Source organism: Schistocerca cancellata, chromosome 11, assembly GCF_023864275.1.
Source record: "Schistocerca cancellata isolate TAMUIC-IGC-003103 chromosome 11, iqSchCanc2.1, whole genome shotgun sequence".
Lineage (NCBI taxonomy): Eukaryota > Metazoa > Arthropoda > Insecta > Orthoptera > Acrididae > Schistocerca > Schistocerca cancellata.
Genome location: NC_064636.1, coordinates 153,765,822 through 153,780,608, shown reverse-complemented (window position 1 = coordinate 153,780,608; position 14,787 = coordinate 153,765,822). Strand labels below are relative to the sequence as shown.

Below are 14,787 nucleotides of genomic sequence, written 5' to 3'. Positions count from 1 at the left end.
AAGTTATCTACAAAATTTGAACAGACAATTTTGACATTATCCATTTTCTAAGTAGTATTCAACTTCTGGTATTAGATTCTGACAACTGCTCCATCTGTTCAGTGTTCACTTGTTCAGGTATGATCTGAAAGAAGAATGGTGTTAGTCCATTGCCTTAGCTAAAGTCTGTTCATATCTCAAATGAGACTGAAGTTCTTTTATTAGGACTTGTCTTGTCATCTGTATTTCAGATTCTTTAAGAATATTGAATAAAAGCGGTCTTGCTTCTGAAATTTTACAAATGTATTCCAATAGGGCCCGCATCTCGTGGTCGTGCGGTAGCGTTCTCGCTTCCCACGCCCGGGTTCCCGGGTTCGATTCCCGGCGGGGTCAGGGATTTTCTCTGCCTCGTGATGGCTGGGTGTTGTGTGCTGTCCTTAGGTTAGTTAGGTTTAAGTAGTTCTAAGTTCTAGGGGACTTATGACCACAGCAGTTGAGTCCCATAGTGCTCAGAGCCATTTGAACCATTTTTGTATTCCAATAGTATTTTGCTCCTTTAGTCTTATTTTGCCCTTCATAGGACCTTTCTGTCCTAAGCTATCTGTGATATATCTTGCATTTTAGAATTTCTGCTTTTGCTTCCTACTTGAATTTTCATGGAATTTCTTTGAATCTTCTGTGAACATAGTTATCAGTTATTCTAGGCCAGGAATCTTACTTTTATTATTCAGTGGTAATGGTCAGTGTCAACAGGTATCTATGTCTGACTCTGAAATTAATCATCTTTTTGGAATTGTGCTTTGCTATTGGCACATAAGCTATCTGATATTCCCAAATCATGCTATTGTTGACCTCATATCTTTTTGGTGGTGTATGTGGGGGTGGGAGGTGTTCGCTGCTAACAATTTTGCTAAATGTCTTTTTTTATCATTTTTCCTTTTTTCTTACATCCACAGTGAGGCAGACGTTTATAAATGAAAAAAAATTTCTCCCTGGACTGTTACAGAATGTATTTATTCAAAATTGTTAATTTGGCAGTTGTACGATTCTCAAGTAATAGCTGAGTGTGACATATGAATGCTTTGTAATTCCGTTTGAGACAACACTTTCTTTGTGTCCACCATGTTTACAAATTCCATATTCATTATAAGACAAGTGTCTTTGTCATCTGTATGCCTATACAATAGTAGTACTTAATGTAATAATTTCCATCCAAGTCATGTCATACTGCACATCTTAATTTCCACTCCCCATGCACCAGATGTTACGTTTAATGGCTTTGAATTAGTTCATAGTAAGCTCTCACTTGAGAATGGCATAAGTCGAAATTCCAGTTGTGAATAAATACGTTTAATAGCAGTTTAGGCAGAAAATGTTCTCATCTCCATTCTGTACCAGTTTGAGGACAAAAATTTAATAAAATTGATGATTGTGTACCTCTCATTTAGATATTGAATTATTGCGGGGAGAGAGTCTTTCTGGAGGTAATGGAAAACTTTGGTACCAATTCCAACATAGATTTGCCATTTATGAATACAGTCCTGGAGTAGTTTCATGAATGTACTACTTTGTTGTGCCAACTTTAACTTGTCCATTTACAATGCCTGAAAGTATTTAGAGTTTGCCAATAGTTATTAATGTTTCTATATTTAATGGTCAAAGCCTGTATGTAGTTTTGGATGTGAACTTAAGGTTGGGTTTAGAAGTCACTCCTCACCTCTACAAGTTGGTCTGGGCTGCCCAGAGCACAAAGGATCGAATGTGTCACTTCTGATGATAGATTCAACTGTCAGTGAATGGCAGTTTTCATAATAAGAAAAAGTAAACGAAAATTTCACCCAAGGTGTAAGTGCATGGCAAATTAAAGATTTTTTGGTCACTTTTCTTTGTGAAATGTTGGAGGAAGTATGATTACAAGTCAATTACTGGCTTGTATCGCTATTTACAGTACTGAAGACAAAGGGAGAAAATGAATTCTTACTACCATTCTGTTTCAGTAACTGCAACACTTTATCATGTCTCCTCTAATGATATTTTCAAGCCTCACTTACAGCATTTTGTGCACCAATCACATGTTGGTGGGTGTTAATATAATGGTATTTATTTACTGTCTCATCATTTGTAAATCACTTTTAATTTCTTGAAATGTTTCAGGTGGAAACCTCAACAAGATACACATATGATAGTGCAAGGTAAGTTTTCATGATTCCCTGCAGAACTTTTTGAGTAATATAAATTTTTATTTATTAATTGTGATAGTATTTCAGATATAAAATGCACTACTGTAATTATTCAGTATTACTGATAAGCAACAACATTACAAGGCAGTATGGTCAGTAATGCTATTCTCTGCAACAACTATTATGTCACTGTTCCTAAATATGTAGAGCAAATGTCTAATATCCATACAGGAAAACAAAAGTTCAGGTGGAATGTCAGCACCTGTATTGGGCAGAATGTGGAATGTCACATAAAAATCACTGAAATTCAATAGATTCATCTTGATGAGCACAAGCCAATATACTGCAATAGAAAACTAAGAAGGAAGGGTGAGTGGGTATATATCCAAAAATTGGAGCTGATTCCTGGCCATCCCGATTAATGAATATAGTGTTGAACAGCTCTTTCAATGCTGTGCCACATTGGTGCTCAGGAAGCACACAAGCTTGTAGTGGTGACAGTGTACAGGCCACCATCAAGAAGAATTTTATGTGTCTGGTGCCACTGTCAGTAAGGCTGTGAAGACTTAACTGGTGAATCCTCATTCTCTTTGTTTCTCCTTCATCCCGGTGTGTTCCTGAAGGCTGGCCCATTCATGAGACACATTACAGGTGACAAGGTAATGCATAATTCCCAGCTCCGGGTCATCAGGTAGGGTTCGCACATACCCTCTGATACAGTCCATGCCTAGAGAGGGGTAACTGCCTAAGCTGTTACCTTCCCAAATCCCAATTGGTCCCTCTGTCAGGAGTTTGGGAGGTGTGACCAGAGGTGTGAACAGTCATTTACGGTGGGTGAATCCCCCCACTGAGTGTGCCCCCAGTTGGAAGGAGCATGCCATTCTAGATGTTGGCAATCATGGAGATTTTTTTTTACTTTGCAGTGGCTCACCATCTTAGTGCGTGTCTACTAAACGTTAACAGAAAGAGGCTAAAGATTTGAAGACCCTCCCAACTGCACCTCGGTTCCTCATGGTATCATGTACTGCAGGTGGTCCGTCCTTTGCTACAGTTAATGTGTGCATTATTGTGAAAGATGGTGTTGCAGTTGCAGGCCCTGTGAAATCCTATTCTCATGTATGTAATGCAACTTTGCTTCTGGAGATGTATTGTGATTCTCAAGCTCAACTGCTTACAGCATCACATATCCAGAGCTATCCTGTTCGTGTGGAGAACCATCTTACACTGAACTCTTCACATGGTGTTCTTTACATTCTGATGCTTGATGGCCTCACTGAGGGAGAAGTCCACAGTCATCTCTCTCATCATGGCATCACGGCAGCCCATTGAGTAATGAAAAAGATGGATACATACTTAATGCCCACATGCATTCTTTTTCTACCTTTTGCTCGAGTATTGTTTGCCTCAAAGATTAAGACAGGCTATGAAGTCATCACGGTCCAACCTTACATTCCAAACCAGATGAGTTCCTACAAGTGTCAACATTATAATAAAACACATATCCTTTCAAAACATGGCCAAATGTGTTACTCTTGGCAAAGATGCTCACGAGGGCAGCAGTTTCCTCCTCCTCTCTGTTGTATTAATTGTAATCCCATGAATTTCCCATGTGTCTTAACGAGCGAGCCATATAAGAGATCTGAGTGAATGACATCAAACTCCACTTTGTCACTCACAGTTAGCTAGTCAAAATCTGTGAATTTTACGATTCGCATTTACAGTACCGTTTTTGCTATGCTATGCATAATGGAGGATATGCCCACCCAGACTTGCGACCACAAGTTCAGTATTGCAGTAGTGAAGTCACCCAGGTCACAGTAGCATCCCCATCTCCTCCTACAGCTGCACAACAAGCCATCTGATCTTTGCCCTGGTGGTGAAATAACCTGTTACACAACTGTCAATCTGAAAGGACAAAAGCAATACTCCTGCAAAGACTTGGTACAGCTAAAAAACATATTTATCTCACAACTAGAAAGTTCTAAGAAATCATACAAAAACAAACGATCTTCACCTTCCTTGACTATGAGATCCTCTTCAGTGGTGTTGGCACATATATCCTCACCTGGCTGACCTCCATTTTGCTGGTGCCCACTGCCTACCGGTTTTCTGCCATGGAATTCACAGGATGGCTCAGGGAGAATGCCAATATGTTTGTAGATCTCATGGAACAGGATTCTCCAGCCTCTGCCCCTGTAGCAGTGAATTTTTGAAGACGGGCACTCAGCAGATACCAAGGTGACTAACCTTCATTTGTTCCCTCCTCACCAATCTCCATTATGACTTCTCCAATGGAACATTTGTGGCATTAGATTAAGCCAACAGGAATTACAGCTGTTCTTGGAATTGCAGTGTCAGTTTTTTTCTGCTTCCAAGAATAAAAATTGTCCTCACAACCCCTTTGACCTCTCATGTTTCTTCTGGTCCACTTTCACCTTTCCCCCAACAGACAGCATTTCACCTCATGGGGGAGCCATGTTGGTCATCAATATCATCGAACAATTGACTGATAGCTATGGCAGTCTGCACTTTTGTTCCTCATTTCACCTTTTCTCTTTTGTAACACTCCTCCGTGATTTGCTGTTACCAAGTTGGACTTGCTCCAGCTCATTGGTCAGCTTCCTCACTCCTTTTTGCTGCTTGGTTAGTTTAATGCCCACCATTTGCTTTGGGGCTCTAGGACAACCTGTCAAAGATGTTTCGTCTTAGCTGACATTCTGAATCCTCTCTCATACCAGTGAAACAGCCATGTTCCTTTCAGATTCCATGCACATTTATTACCATCTAGACCTCTTGTTCTGCACTGTCCAGCTTGCCCATCATCTCGAATGGTCCATTCCCTCTGACACATACTCAAATGATCACTTTCTGTGTGCTGTCTATTCAGACTCTTACCCCACCTGAGTGCAAAGCCAATTAGCAGCTTTCTAAGGCCAACTGGAGGCTTTACTCGTCCCTCGCGACCTTTACACAGCTGTGATGACCAGGTAAAGTATCTTCCAAAACTTATCCTTACTGCTGCAGAATGTTCCATGCCATGTACTTCAAGTTGACTGTAGCATGTCCTGGTCCCTGGTAGACTGAGGCATGCAGCGACGTGTTTCACTGGAGCACATCCTACGATGGTGAGGTATATTCATTATGAAGAGAGGTGTGTGCAGTGTTGTCACATTTTTTGGGATACTAAAAAACCTACCTGGATGTTGTTTATTAGGTGTTTTAAGTTTCACTCCCTCTTCTGTTGTGTGGAGCAACATTCATCGGCTCTCTGGGACCAAACTTGATTCCCCAATTCCTGGTATGACAATGATGTCAACTCCCATGATACCTCCAACACCTCGGACAGCTATTTTACAGAGATTTCAAGCCCCACCAACTATAACGGTGCCTTCCTCCCATGTGTAGAGGACAAGGGAGTTATTTTTAGGAAATACAGTGTGAAATTTTGATTTAGTGTGTTTCAGTGCGCGATGTGCCAGCCTCACGGCAAACAATGGATGAAGGCTGGCCAATGCGTTATTCAGGTGACGCAGTTTTGAAATGAGCGTTGGTATGTGTGTACGTTCGCGGCAGCCATCAGAACGCAGCATTAACAGAATTACGCAGGTGTGGGCTGCGTGTGGCACGGTTGCATTAGCCAACTCATCGAGAACCTTCTAATAAATATGCCGCTGCATAACCGGCGAATTCAGTGGCGGCCTGCACTATTTAAGGGCATCAGAGGTGGGCGCCGGCATTCGGTTCGACCGATTGGGCATTTGGTCACCGTCACTGTCATGTCGTCGTCATCAGTGACACTGTCCCTGAGGACTGGCTAGCAGAGGGCGTTGCCCACTGCTGCACTGGCGACTCCCGGCGTCGTCACGAGCCACCGCGTCTGCAGGGGGGTGAGCTGCGCCGGGCCTCATGCCGCTGACCTCCTACCACCTGCACAGCTGCTGACAGTGCGGCATCGCGTTCCTCGGACTGCGTGCATCAGCACGTCTCTACCACGACATGAGCGGTGGGGCTGAGCTACCAGAAAATGTATTGGAAGAACCAACAATAAAAAAAGGAAGATTGCTAAAAACAGCCACCTTCTTCTACCCAGCCATGCCCTACAACCCTGACCATGTCACCCGCTCCGGTCATCCTGTTATGTAGGGAAACAAGTGGAGGCAGCTCAGCTGATATCCTCTCAGAATCATGAATGCTACAATGTTGTTATTACTATGAGGGATGTAGACCGTGCTCTCACTTCATCCAGATCATTTGCCCTAGAGCCAGACAGTGTTCACATTGAGATGTTGCATCATTCTCTTGTAGGTCAGCACCTTCTCCTTTGTAGGTACAATTATATTTGGGCAGATTGCATGTTTGCTAGATGCCGATGTGAAGTCAATGTTATACCCAACCCAAGCCTTCCTTCTCTCACCAGCTGTGTTTCCAGGGTGATGGATGATATGATTCGTGGGCAGATGGTTTTGTGGCTTGAGTCTGCCCAACTGCTAAGCACTGCACAGTGTGGATTTCGAGCATGCTGTTCTGCGTTTGACCATGTTTTCACTTCGTCATCTGATATCATGAGTGGTTTCCTGTGGAAATAAGACTATGGCCATATTATTTGATTCAGAAGTCTGATACATCTGCTGGAGGACTGGTATCATCTGTAGTCTATACATGTGGGGCTTCAGAGGCCATCTGCCCGATTTACTAGAGGAAGTTTTGAAAGATGTTTTCCCAAGGTTTATATTGTTTGGCCTTGTCCCACACATTTATCCAGGAAAACGGGATGCCTGAATGCTCGTCCTGGGTATCATTGTCTTTGCTATCCCCTTTCACCATATTATGGGCTGCCTCCCACCAAGTATCTATTGCAGTTCTACGTCAACATGTCTCCTTGAGCAGCGTCTTCAGCGTCATTCCTATCGTCTTTTCTCATGGAGCATGGGCAGTGGCTTTCACTTTTCCACTGCCACAACCTTTTGTATAAGTATTTGGTGGTGGAATGAGTTACTTACACCATCTTTACATCTTGCGCCTTGTGCCCTTTCATTCACTGAAACAGGAAATTCCTGGCGCTCATGTTTGATAGGAAACTTCCTTCATCCTCCCATGTATCGTACTTGGCTGTACATAGTACTCAATCCCTCAGTGTCCTACATCTCCTAAGTGGTATTTCCAGAGGAGCGGATCAGACAGCCCTCCTCCATATCTTGTGATCCCTTGTCCATTCATAACTAGACTGTGGGTGTTTAGTTCATTCCTCTGCACCTCTGTTCATCATATGCTGTCTGAACACACTCCATTATGGAATACGTTTCTCCAGTGGCTGCTTTTTCACCAGCCCGGTTGAGAGTCTGCAGAAGACGCTGGACTGCTAGTCATACTGGTATGATGTCCTCCTCAGTGGATCGGCATGCCATTTCTCTTTCACACCTGGTGACTCATCCTATTCCATCTTATTTGATGACTCCCTTGCCTGCCAGTATGGGGATCGCCATTCTTCCGTGTTACCTACTGGAGTTCGCTTTTGGCTTCAGGTTACCTCCCACGTTTCTGGTGCTTGTTAACCCTTCGCCATGTTTGCTTCATGTAGCTGCCCATGTTCATCGCGGACTTCATTTTGTTCACTTTTATAAGCAGGGAAAAAATGCATAAATAGTATGGACTAATCTATTGTCAGGGTACAAAATTCTTCAGGTGGCCTTAAATCACCAAGAGCTCCATACCCCCAGCAACATCTAAATTGACAGTTCCACGTTTCTTGTATTTCCACACTGTCTCAAGCAATGTGTCCTACCCTGATTTTAAATTTTCTGACGAGACTAGGCTGATCTACGAGTATGTTTGTAATCCTTCTCTCCAGTACCATTGCTGTGGGCCTTTTTAAAATATCCAACCCAAGCCATTTCCTGTATTTGAAATATAGGCCTTAACTGATAGCGATGGCCTCCATAGTCATTATGCTTTTTAGCTGCTTGTATTTGCATTTCGCTTTTTCGGGCGTTCTTTACTACTTGGAATATGATAGCAGCTCTCCTAGCTTATGTAACCAGAGCTGACAGCCCAGCAAATGGAGGTATTAGGAACAAAATTATTCCACAAGACGTCTTTGGTATTGGTAGGAATCTGGGCGTTTTAACACATCGTTTCCTTCCTACTTTTTGCCGCTATCACTATTGATTTGATGCAATTTCTTAAACACCCCATAGGTTCTTCTTCTTTAGTGTGCAGTGAGCTGCATTCATTATTGCTTGAAGTTTAGTCCAGTACCCAATTTAAGTTCGAGAAAACATTGCCTTATCAACCACATAGGCAGAAATAGGTTGTCCTACATCAATATCCATCCCTTGACATACCTGTGCAGCCTTATCAATGAATATTTAGTCTGCAATATGATTATATTTATTTGTAGTGCAGGCAATGTTGTGCTTTTTGCATACATTGTCCAGAACCTTAAAGCCCTTATCACCATAAGCCAGGCGCTATTTCAATTTTGTTCCAGCTCCACAGAAATTGTATCGAGAGATACAAAGTTCAAATGGCAGATACTTGAGAATACCACCTTCAACTCTGTTGATGTGTTTCCTAGCACTCGTGTCACACTACTGCATGGTTTGAGGTTTGCTTTTCATATTACATAGCAAATTTCGAGTGTTCACCCAGCTGTTGAGCTTTGATGAGAAACTAAGACATTTCATCAATGCCCTGTTCACTCGACATTTTATGACCTGCTCTATGAGGAACATATTGGGTTCAAAGATTTTCTGTAATTCGTTTCTGACACCAATAGGTTTGTTCTTAATTGTATGGTTAATAATGTGATTATACTTGCAATGATTTCTGGATGTATGTTCAGCCATTTGCACTTATGTTGAAGATTAAATTGCTTCCACATTAGTTTTTTGATTGTCCAGTTCAACCATTTGGCAGTACTAGTTTCCAAATGGGAGAATGTTGAATTGTGATTTATCCCACATCATTCCAATTCTGCTCTGAAATGCCTCTCGTAAAATTCACTTCTGTGGTATGCCTCAAGGTTATTGGGCAGTCAATATACTCCTGCCTGCAACAATTGTTCAGAAACCTCTGAAACCACCTTCCGAGTCTTCACCTTCAAAGGTAAGCCCATGCGAAATTGGAATGTGTGTCTGTGACCATTAGAATGTACTTGAAACCATAATTGGTTTGTAAGTAGTCTTGCATATGTAAGAGGTCAGCCTGCCATACATAATCCATTCCTCGTATTATCAGAAATATTCCACAATTACTCGACGATGCATATTTTTTGAAGCTCAGATAAGCTCGATTCTCTGCATCGGCTGAAACTGTAAGCAGTCGTAATTGATTTACGATTTCATTTAGTTATCATAATATATATTTTCTGGAGATAGATTGTTCAGTCTTCTATACTGAACTTCGACTATTTTACCCGCACTATGTGGAGTCGCTACAGCTGGATTAGTTGGTTATGGTGGTAACTAGTTTATTTACATTGAAATGGAGGGGTTTTATAAACTTACTTATAGCTGGGTGTATAAACTAACTTGAATATGATCATAATTCAGTGCTCATATCTGTTAATGTTGAATCATACATTTCCACTTCCATCAATGCAGAGAATGCATCATGGAGTTGAGCTATGGTAGTTTCCAATGGGTGGAGAGTTTGACAAACTGTCGACAGCAGATCACTGCACAGTGTGTCATAGAATTGGAGGCTATGTGATTGACTTCTTTGCCAACACATTAGCTCATCCTGTACTGCATTTCATTAAAATGTTAAAAATCTGCTCATTCGTAGCCATCTGTGCTCCCTCCGTTATTAAATATTTTAACTGTACCAACTGAATGCCATACAGAAATAGTAACATCGGGGGGAACAAACTTTCCTGTGGAACAAGGTTGAACTCTGCTCAGACACATTGCATGGTCAATGTCATTCATCTAAGGAGAAGTATACTTTGTCATCACTAAATTGGTAGTTTTCAAGCACTACCACCCTATTTGATATTACACTGACACTGGCGTGCTTACATTCACTGATATTCAAACAGTTGGTTTGATTGAACAACATTATGTTGACACCAGACGTCTGCTGCTGTAAAGACTTCACCTTTCCTACAAGGAAAGCACATAGTGGTAGTTAGCTTATTTGCTCATTTTCTCTGTTCATCAGCATGAGCATTAATATTTGAACTGGCTCAGAACAGGGACTTTTGATGCATAACTTGACATCATTATCCTTTGATGTTTGTTACAAGTGAGCGATATATTTATCAGTTGCTGTTAGTATATTTTCGCGTCATCTACTATTATTGTAGTTATAATTGTGATGATGATCTTCAAATCCCGTATTTTGTGCACATTTGTGTACTTATAAGGCATATTTATGCACTTTATTAACTGTGTAGTGCATAGAGCCACTGTCTGCATTGCATCACTCACTTGTTTTGTGTCACTTGCAGTACTTAGATCGCAAAATCCAGTGATAGCTCTCATAGTAGCAGCAGTAGCACATCAGAGTACTGTGAGCTGGTGCATGTTTTTGGAAGAAGCGAGTTACTTTAAATTTTGTCAGTGTTCCTTACCTTTATATATATATATATAATTATAATTATAATGTGTGTGTGTGTGTGTGTGTGTGTGTGTGTGTGTGTGTGTGTGTATTTACCATGCCAACTCTGGTATGGGCAGATATAGTAATTGCTGTGAACCAAGTTCGTGATACTTCGCTCACAGCTCCAGGCAGTGTTTTCCACCGATTGGTCCATTGCTGCGGTCACCTTCGGTACTGCCCACACTGAGATTGACCTCTCACTTGTTTGTGAGTGGGAAGTCATTCCAGTGTGTGGGTGGCAGTGAAAGAATTTCCATGTTGCCAATCAGAGAGCCTGCTCAGTTCATCTGATGAAAAGATTTGGGTGCTGCCTATGGCTGATGAAATCTACAAGCCAGATGAAGTCACTTGCCATGTTCCAGAGGAAGCCTCTCAGCATGCTAGACTGGGCATTTGCAGTAGTATTACTGTTAATTGGAAACTCTGATGTTAGGTGTGTAGTGGAGCCATTTAGAGATATGGCTGCATAGGACCGGAAGGAATCCATTGTGCTTTCTGTATGCATAGTGAGAGGGGGGAGGAATGGGTGCTTCTGGATGCCATGAGAAGTGTGGCATAGTCAGCTGTAGGTGGTGGCTCACGTTGGTGCTGACAATATGTACCACGTTGGATTGGAAGAGATTATATCTAGTTTCAGGCGACTACCTGAAGTAGTACTGCTCACAGTCTCGTTTGCGAGATGAAGGTGGAGCCCACCATTTGTAGCATCATGGGCACAACTGAAAGTGGTTCTTTGGTACAGAGCGGAGTGAAGGTCTGAATCAGAGTCCCAGACAGTTCTGCAACTGTGTAGGTTGCAGATTCCTCGACTAGCGCTGAAAGGTGGTAGTTCACGATTTCTGCTAAATTGGTCAGGAATCCATTACACAAAGGAAGTAGTTCCACACGAGTGTGGGGGATGTTTAGGGGAGACTGGGCTTTTTTTAGGTGAGATGGTCTCGGATGAGTGCAGAAAGGGTGTCAGCTTCAAAGATTGCAAGTAGACAACCGAAAAAGGGTAGATAAAACCACAATAAGTACTGTAGTTGTAAATTGTCGTAGCTGCATTAGAAAAGAACCAGGGCTCAGTGCTAAAAGAAGGCACTGAACCTCAAATAAGCTGGCTCACAGATCTTCCTAGGTCTGCCTACCAATGTTTTAATGACACTGCTCTTCTGCTTGGGATGAAGGTTCGAATCCTTATGGAGGTAATGGTCGGTGTGTGTATCTGTTCTACACACTTCATGCCCTAGACTCCCATCTCCCCATTTGATTACTGATAAATCCAAAAAAATTTAGTTGTCCCTTTCTCTTATTCTCCATAGTAAATTGTATCTTTGGATTAATACTATTCAGATACACCAATAACCCATACAGTTCCTCTTCACCGTGATTCCATACCACAAAATCTCATCCACATACCGATACCAGTCATACACATACCGATACCACTTTAAAGCGCTTTTAGTGGCAGACTGCAGCACCTGCTGTTCAAAAAATTCAATGAAAAGATTAGCAACAGCTGGACTCGGAGGGCTGTTCATAAAACTCATCATCATATTGGAAATAAGTTATGGATGGGCAATGTCAGGATCTCCACGCCCTGGCAGCCAGTCGTTGAGTTACCTCGGAAGATGTTGTCTGCAGTTGGCAACGAAATGTCAGTAGTTTAACAGATTGACCATGACCTCTCAGCCTAGAAGTTCTAACTAATGAAGACGCCAGCTGTAAAAGCCTACACGTTACGATTAGTGCAGGTGGAGGTTATACCTGCCAACTGGCATAAATTAATAATTTCGTTTTACCAATGCTCTGTGTGTGAAGTGTACCATTGACAAGGTGCTTTAAAATGTTCATGGCGCGAGAGCAATGGTAATGTTATTGATGGCAGTGCTACTAAAGCAGAGTTACTGATACTGGTTTTTCTAAATTCTTTCACAAGAATAGTAAAGCGAGTATTCCCGAATTTTAATCAAGAACAACTTGCTGCATGAGTAACTTAAGTGGTTATCCTAAATGTAGCGGAGCAGCTTAACCCTTTGAACGGAACATCGGTCTGAGATACCGCCATAGTTGACATTAACAATGCTAACGGCGCTGCATTGTTCGTGAGGGTGGGGAGAAGCCCAGTAATCTTCAGTCGGGTCCCGAACCGCAGCTGGCCAACAACGTATTGTCGGCGCATGCATTGTTTTCAAGTAAGTAGAATTTTTGTTACGTATTGTCGGTCTGTGAGACCGTGTTCCGAAAAAATGCATTCCCCTCCCGGTCTGACAGACCGGGTGTTCCTAAAAGTGTCAAATTTTTGCCGGTCTCCCAGACCGGTGTTCCTAAAGTATCACGCATTTGTCGGTCTGTATGACCGATGTTCCACTCTTTGAACTCTTCTGTTTTCTGTGTAGCAACATTTCATCTATTTGATTGAAATTTTTGCCACCACACGATGCTTAATACTTTTGTGTTCATAGAAGAACGAGAAAAAAGTGTAACAACTCGTATTTAACGTTTTAATTTTTCCTCTTTCCGTTTTTCACACACATTCTCCAATTTACCGCGCAAACTTATTACAGCGATAGAATTATCCCCATTAAATTTCGTTAAAACTCATTTTTCCCTTTTTCCTTGCAGGTTTACAATGGAAGGTCCGAAATATGTTTCAAATCGGTCGAAAAGAATTGTAGCCCTTGCACGCTCTCAAAATTACCTTGAAGAATCAGACTCGGAAGTGGATTCAGATGAATCATGCATTCCAGATGAGGACCTTACTATCCAAGATCTTCGCAATGAAACAGATAATGACGATGACTCTCCCAATGATGATGATCGCGATGATGAAACTATTCGAGAAATATTTGAAGTCGAAAATACCGCAGTTCGCGAAGAAACTGGAGAGCAACCACAGTCTGACATAACTTCTGGTGGAAGCAGACTAATCACTCCACAGAAGCCTGCTGATGTTGCTAGCTCATCTACGCGTTCTGATGACACTCTAGATGAGAGTCGTCTTCCAGTTTCTTACTACGGAAGAAACAAGTGTTTCACATGGTCATCAACTCCTGTTCGCTCTAAGACGCGAACAGCAGCATCCAATATAATAAAGGTACGGCTATCAAAGATACAAGGGCCTGCTCTTACCGTGGGGAAAAACCCACTCCCAGGTGAAGTGTGGCGCCTTTTGTTTACTGACGACATGATTGAGACGATTGTAAAGCATACTAATGAAAAGTTGGCCAAAATTCGTTCTGTTATTGAACTAAAAGAAAGTGTAGCTTACAGAGACACTACTGTGCAGGAAGTGAACGCTGTGATTGGAGTCACAGTTCTTTGCAGCATATTCAAATCTGCGAGGGAGCCTATGACCTCGCTGTTTTCCACTTCGGTCTTGGGGAGGCCAATTTTTCGATCAATAATAACAGAAAAGCGATTAGGAATATTGCTTAGGGCATTTAGATTCGATGACTCGAGCACGAGGGAACAGAGGGAAAAATATGACCCAGCTGCTGCCATTACAGACATATTTAATAAGTTTATTTGGAACTGCCAACAAATTTATAGCCCTGGAGCGCATTTGACAGTTGATGAAACTTTGGTGCCTTTCAGAGGGAGGGTTAAATTTCGTATATATATGCCGAATAAACCGGCTAAATATGGCATTAAGGTCATGGGTCTGGCAGATGCACACAATGCATATATTTACAATGCCTACATCTACTCCGGCAAAGGCTGTGATGGAGCCACACTTTCTACAGCAGAAAAGAAAAAGAGCATTCCCACGCAGTCTGTAATCCGCCTATCTAAAGGGCTGTATGGCACAAACAGAAATATTAGTTGCGACAATTGGTTTTGTTCTGTGGAACTTGCCCAGGAGCTACTAGCTCACAATTTGACATTAGTTGGGACACTAAAAAGAAACAGACCCCAGATACCAGCAGAATTTCAAGCAAGAAGCGATCGTGAAATTGGGTCCAGCCTTTATGGCTTTACGAAAGAAATGACTCTGCTTTCTTATGTCCCAAAAAGGAATAAGGCAGTCCTACTTCTTTCGTCA

The 14,787-nt window shown here is 42.0% G+C and overlaps 1 protein-coding gene across 3 annotated transcripts in view; it reads left to right on the top strand.

Annotated features, from left to right (window-relative positions):
* Positions 1–14,787, top strand: part of LOC126108760 (zinc finger protein 99-like) — a 178,169-nt gene that overhangs the window by 89,197 nt on the left and 74,185 nt on the right. For all 3 annotated transcript variants that reach the window (XM_049914110.1, XM_049914108.1, XM_049914107.1), the window contains one exon: positions 2,134–2,171. In XM_049914110.1, coding sequence (XP_049770067.1) covers positions 2,134–2,171 — 38 coding nt within the window. The remainder of the gene's footprint in view (positions 1–2,133; positions 2,172–14,787) is intronic.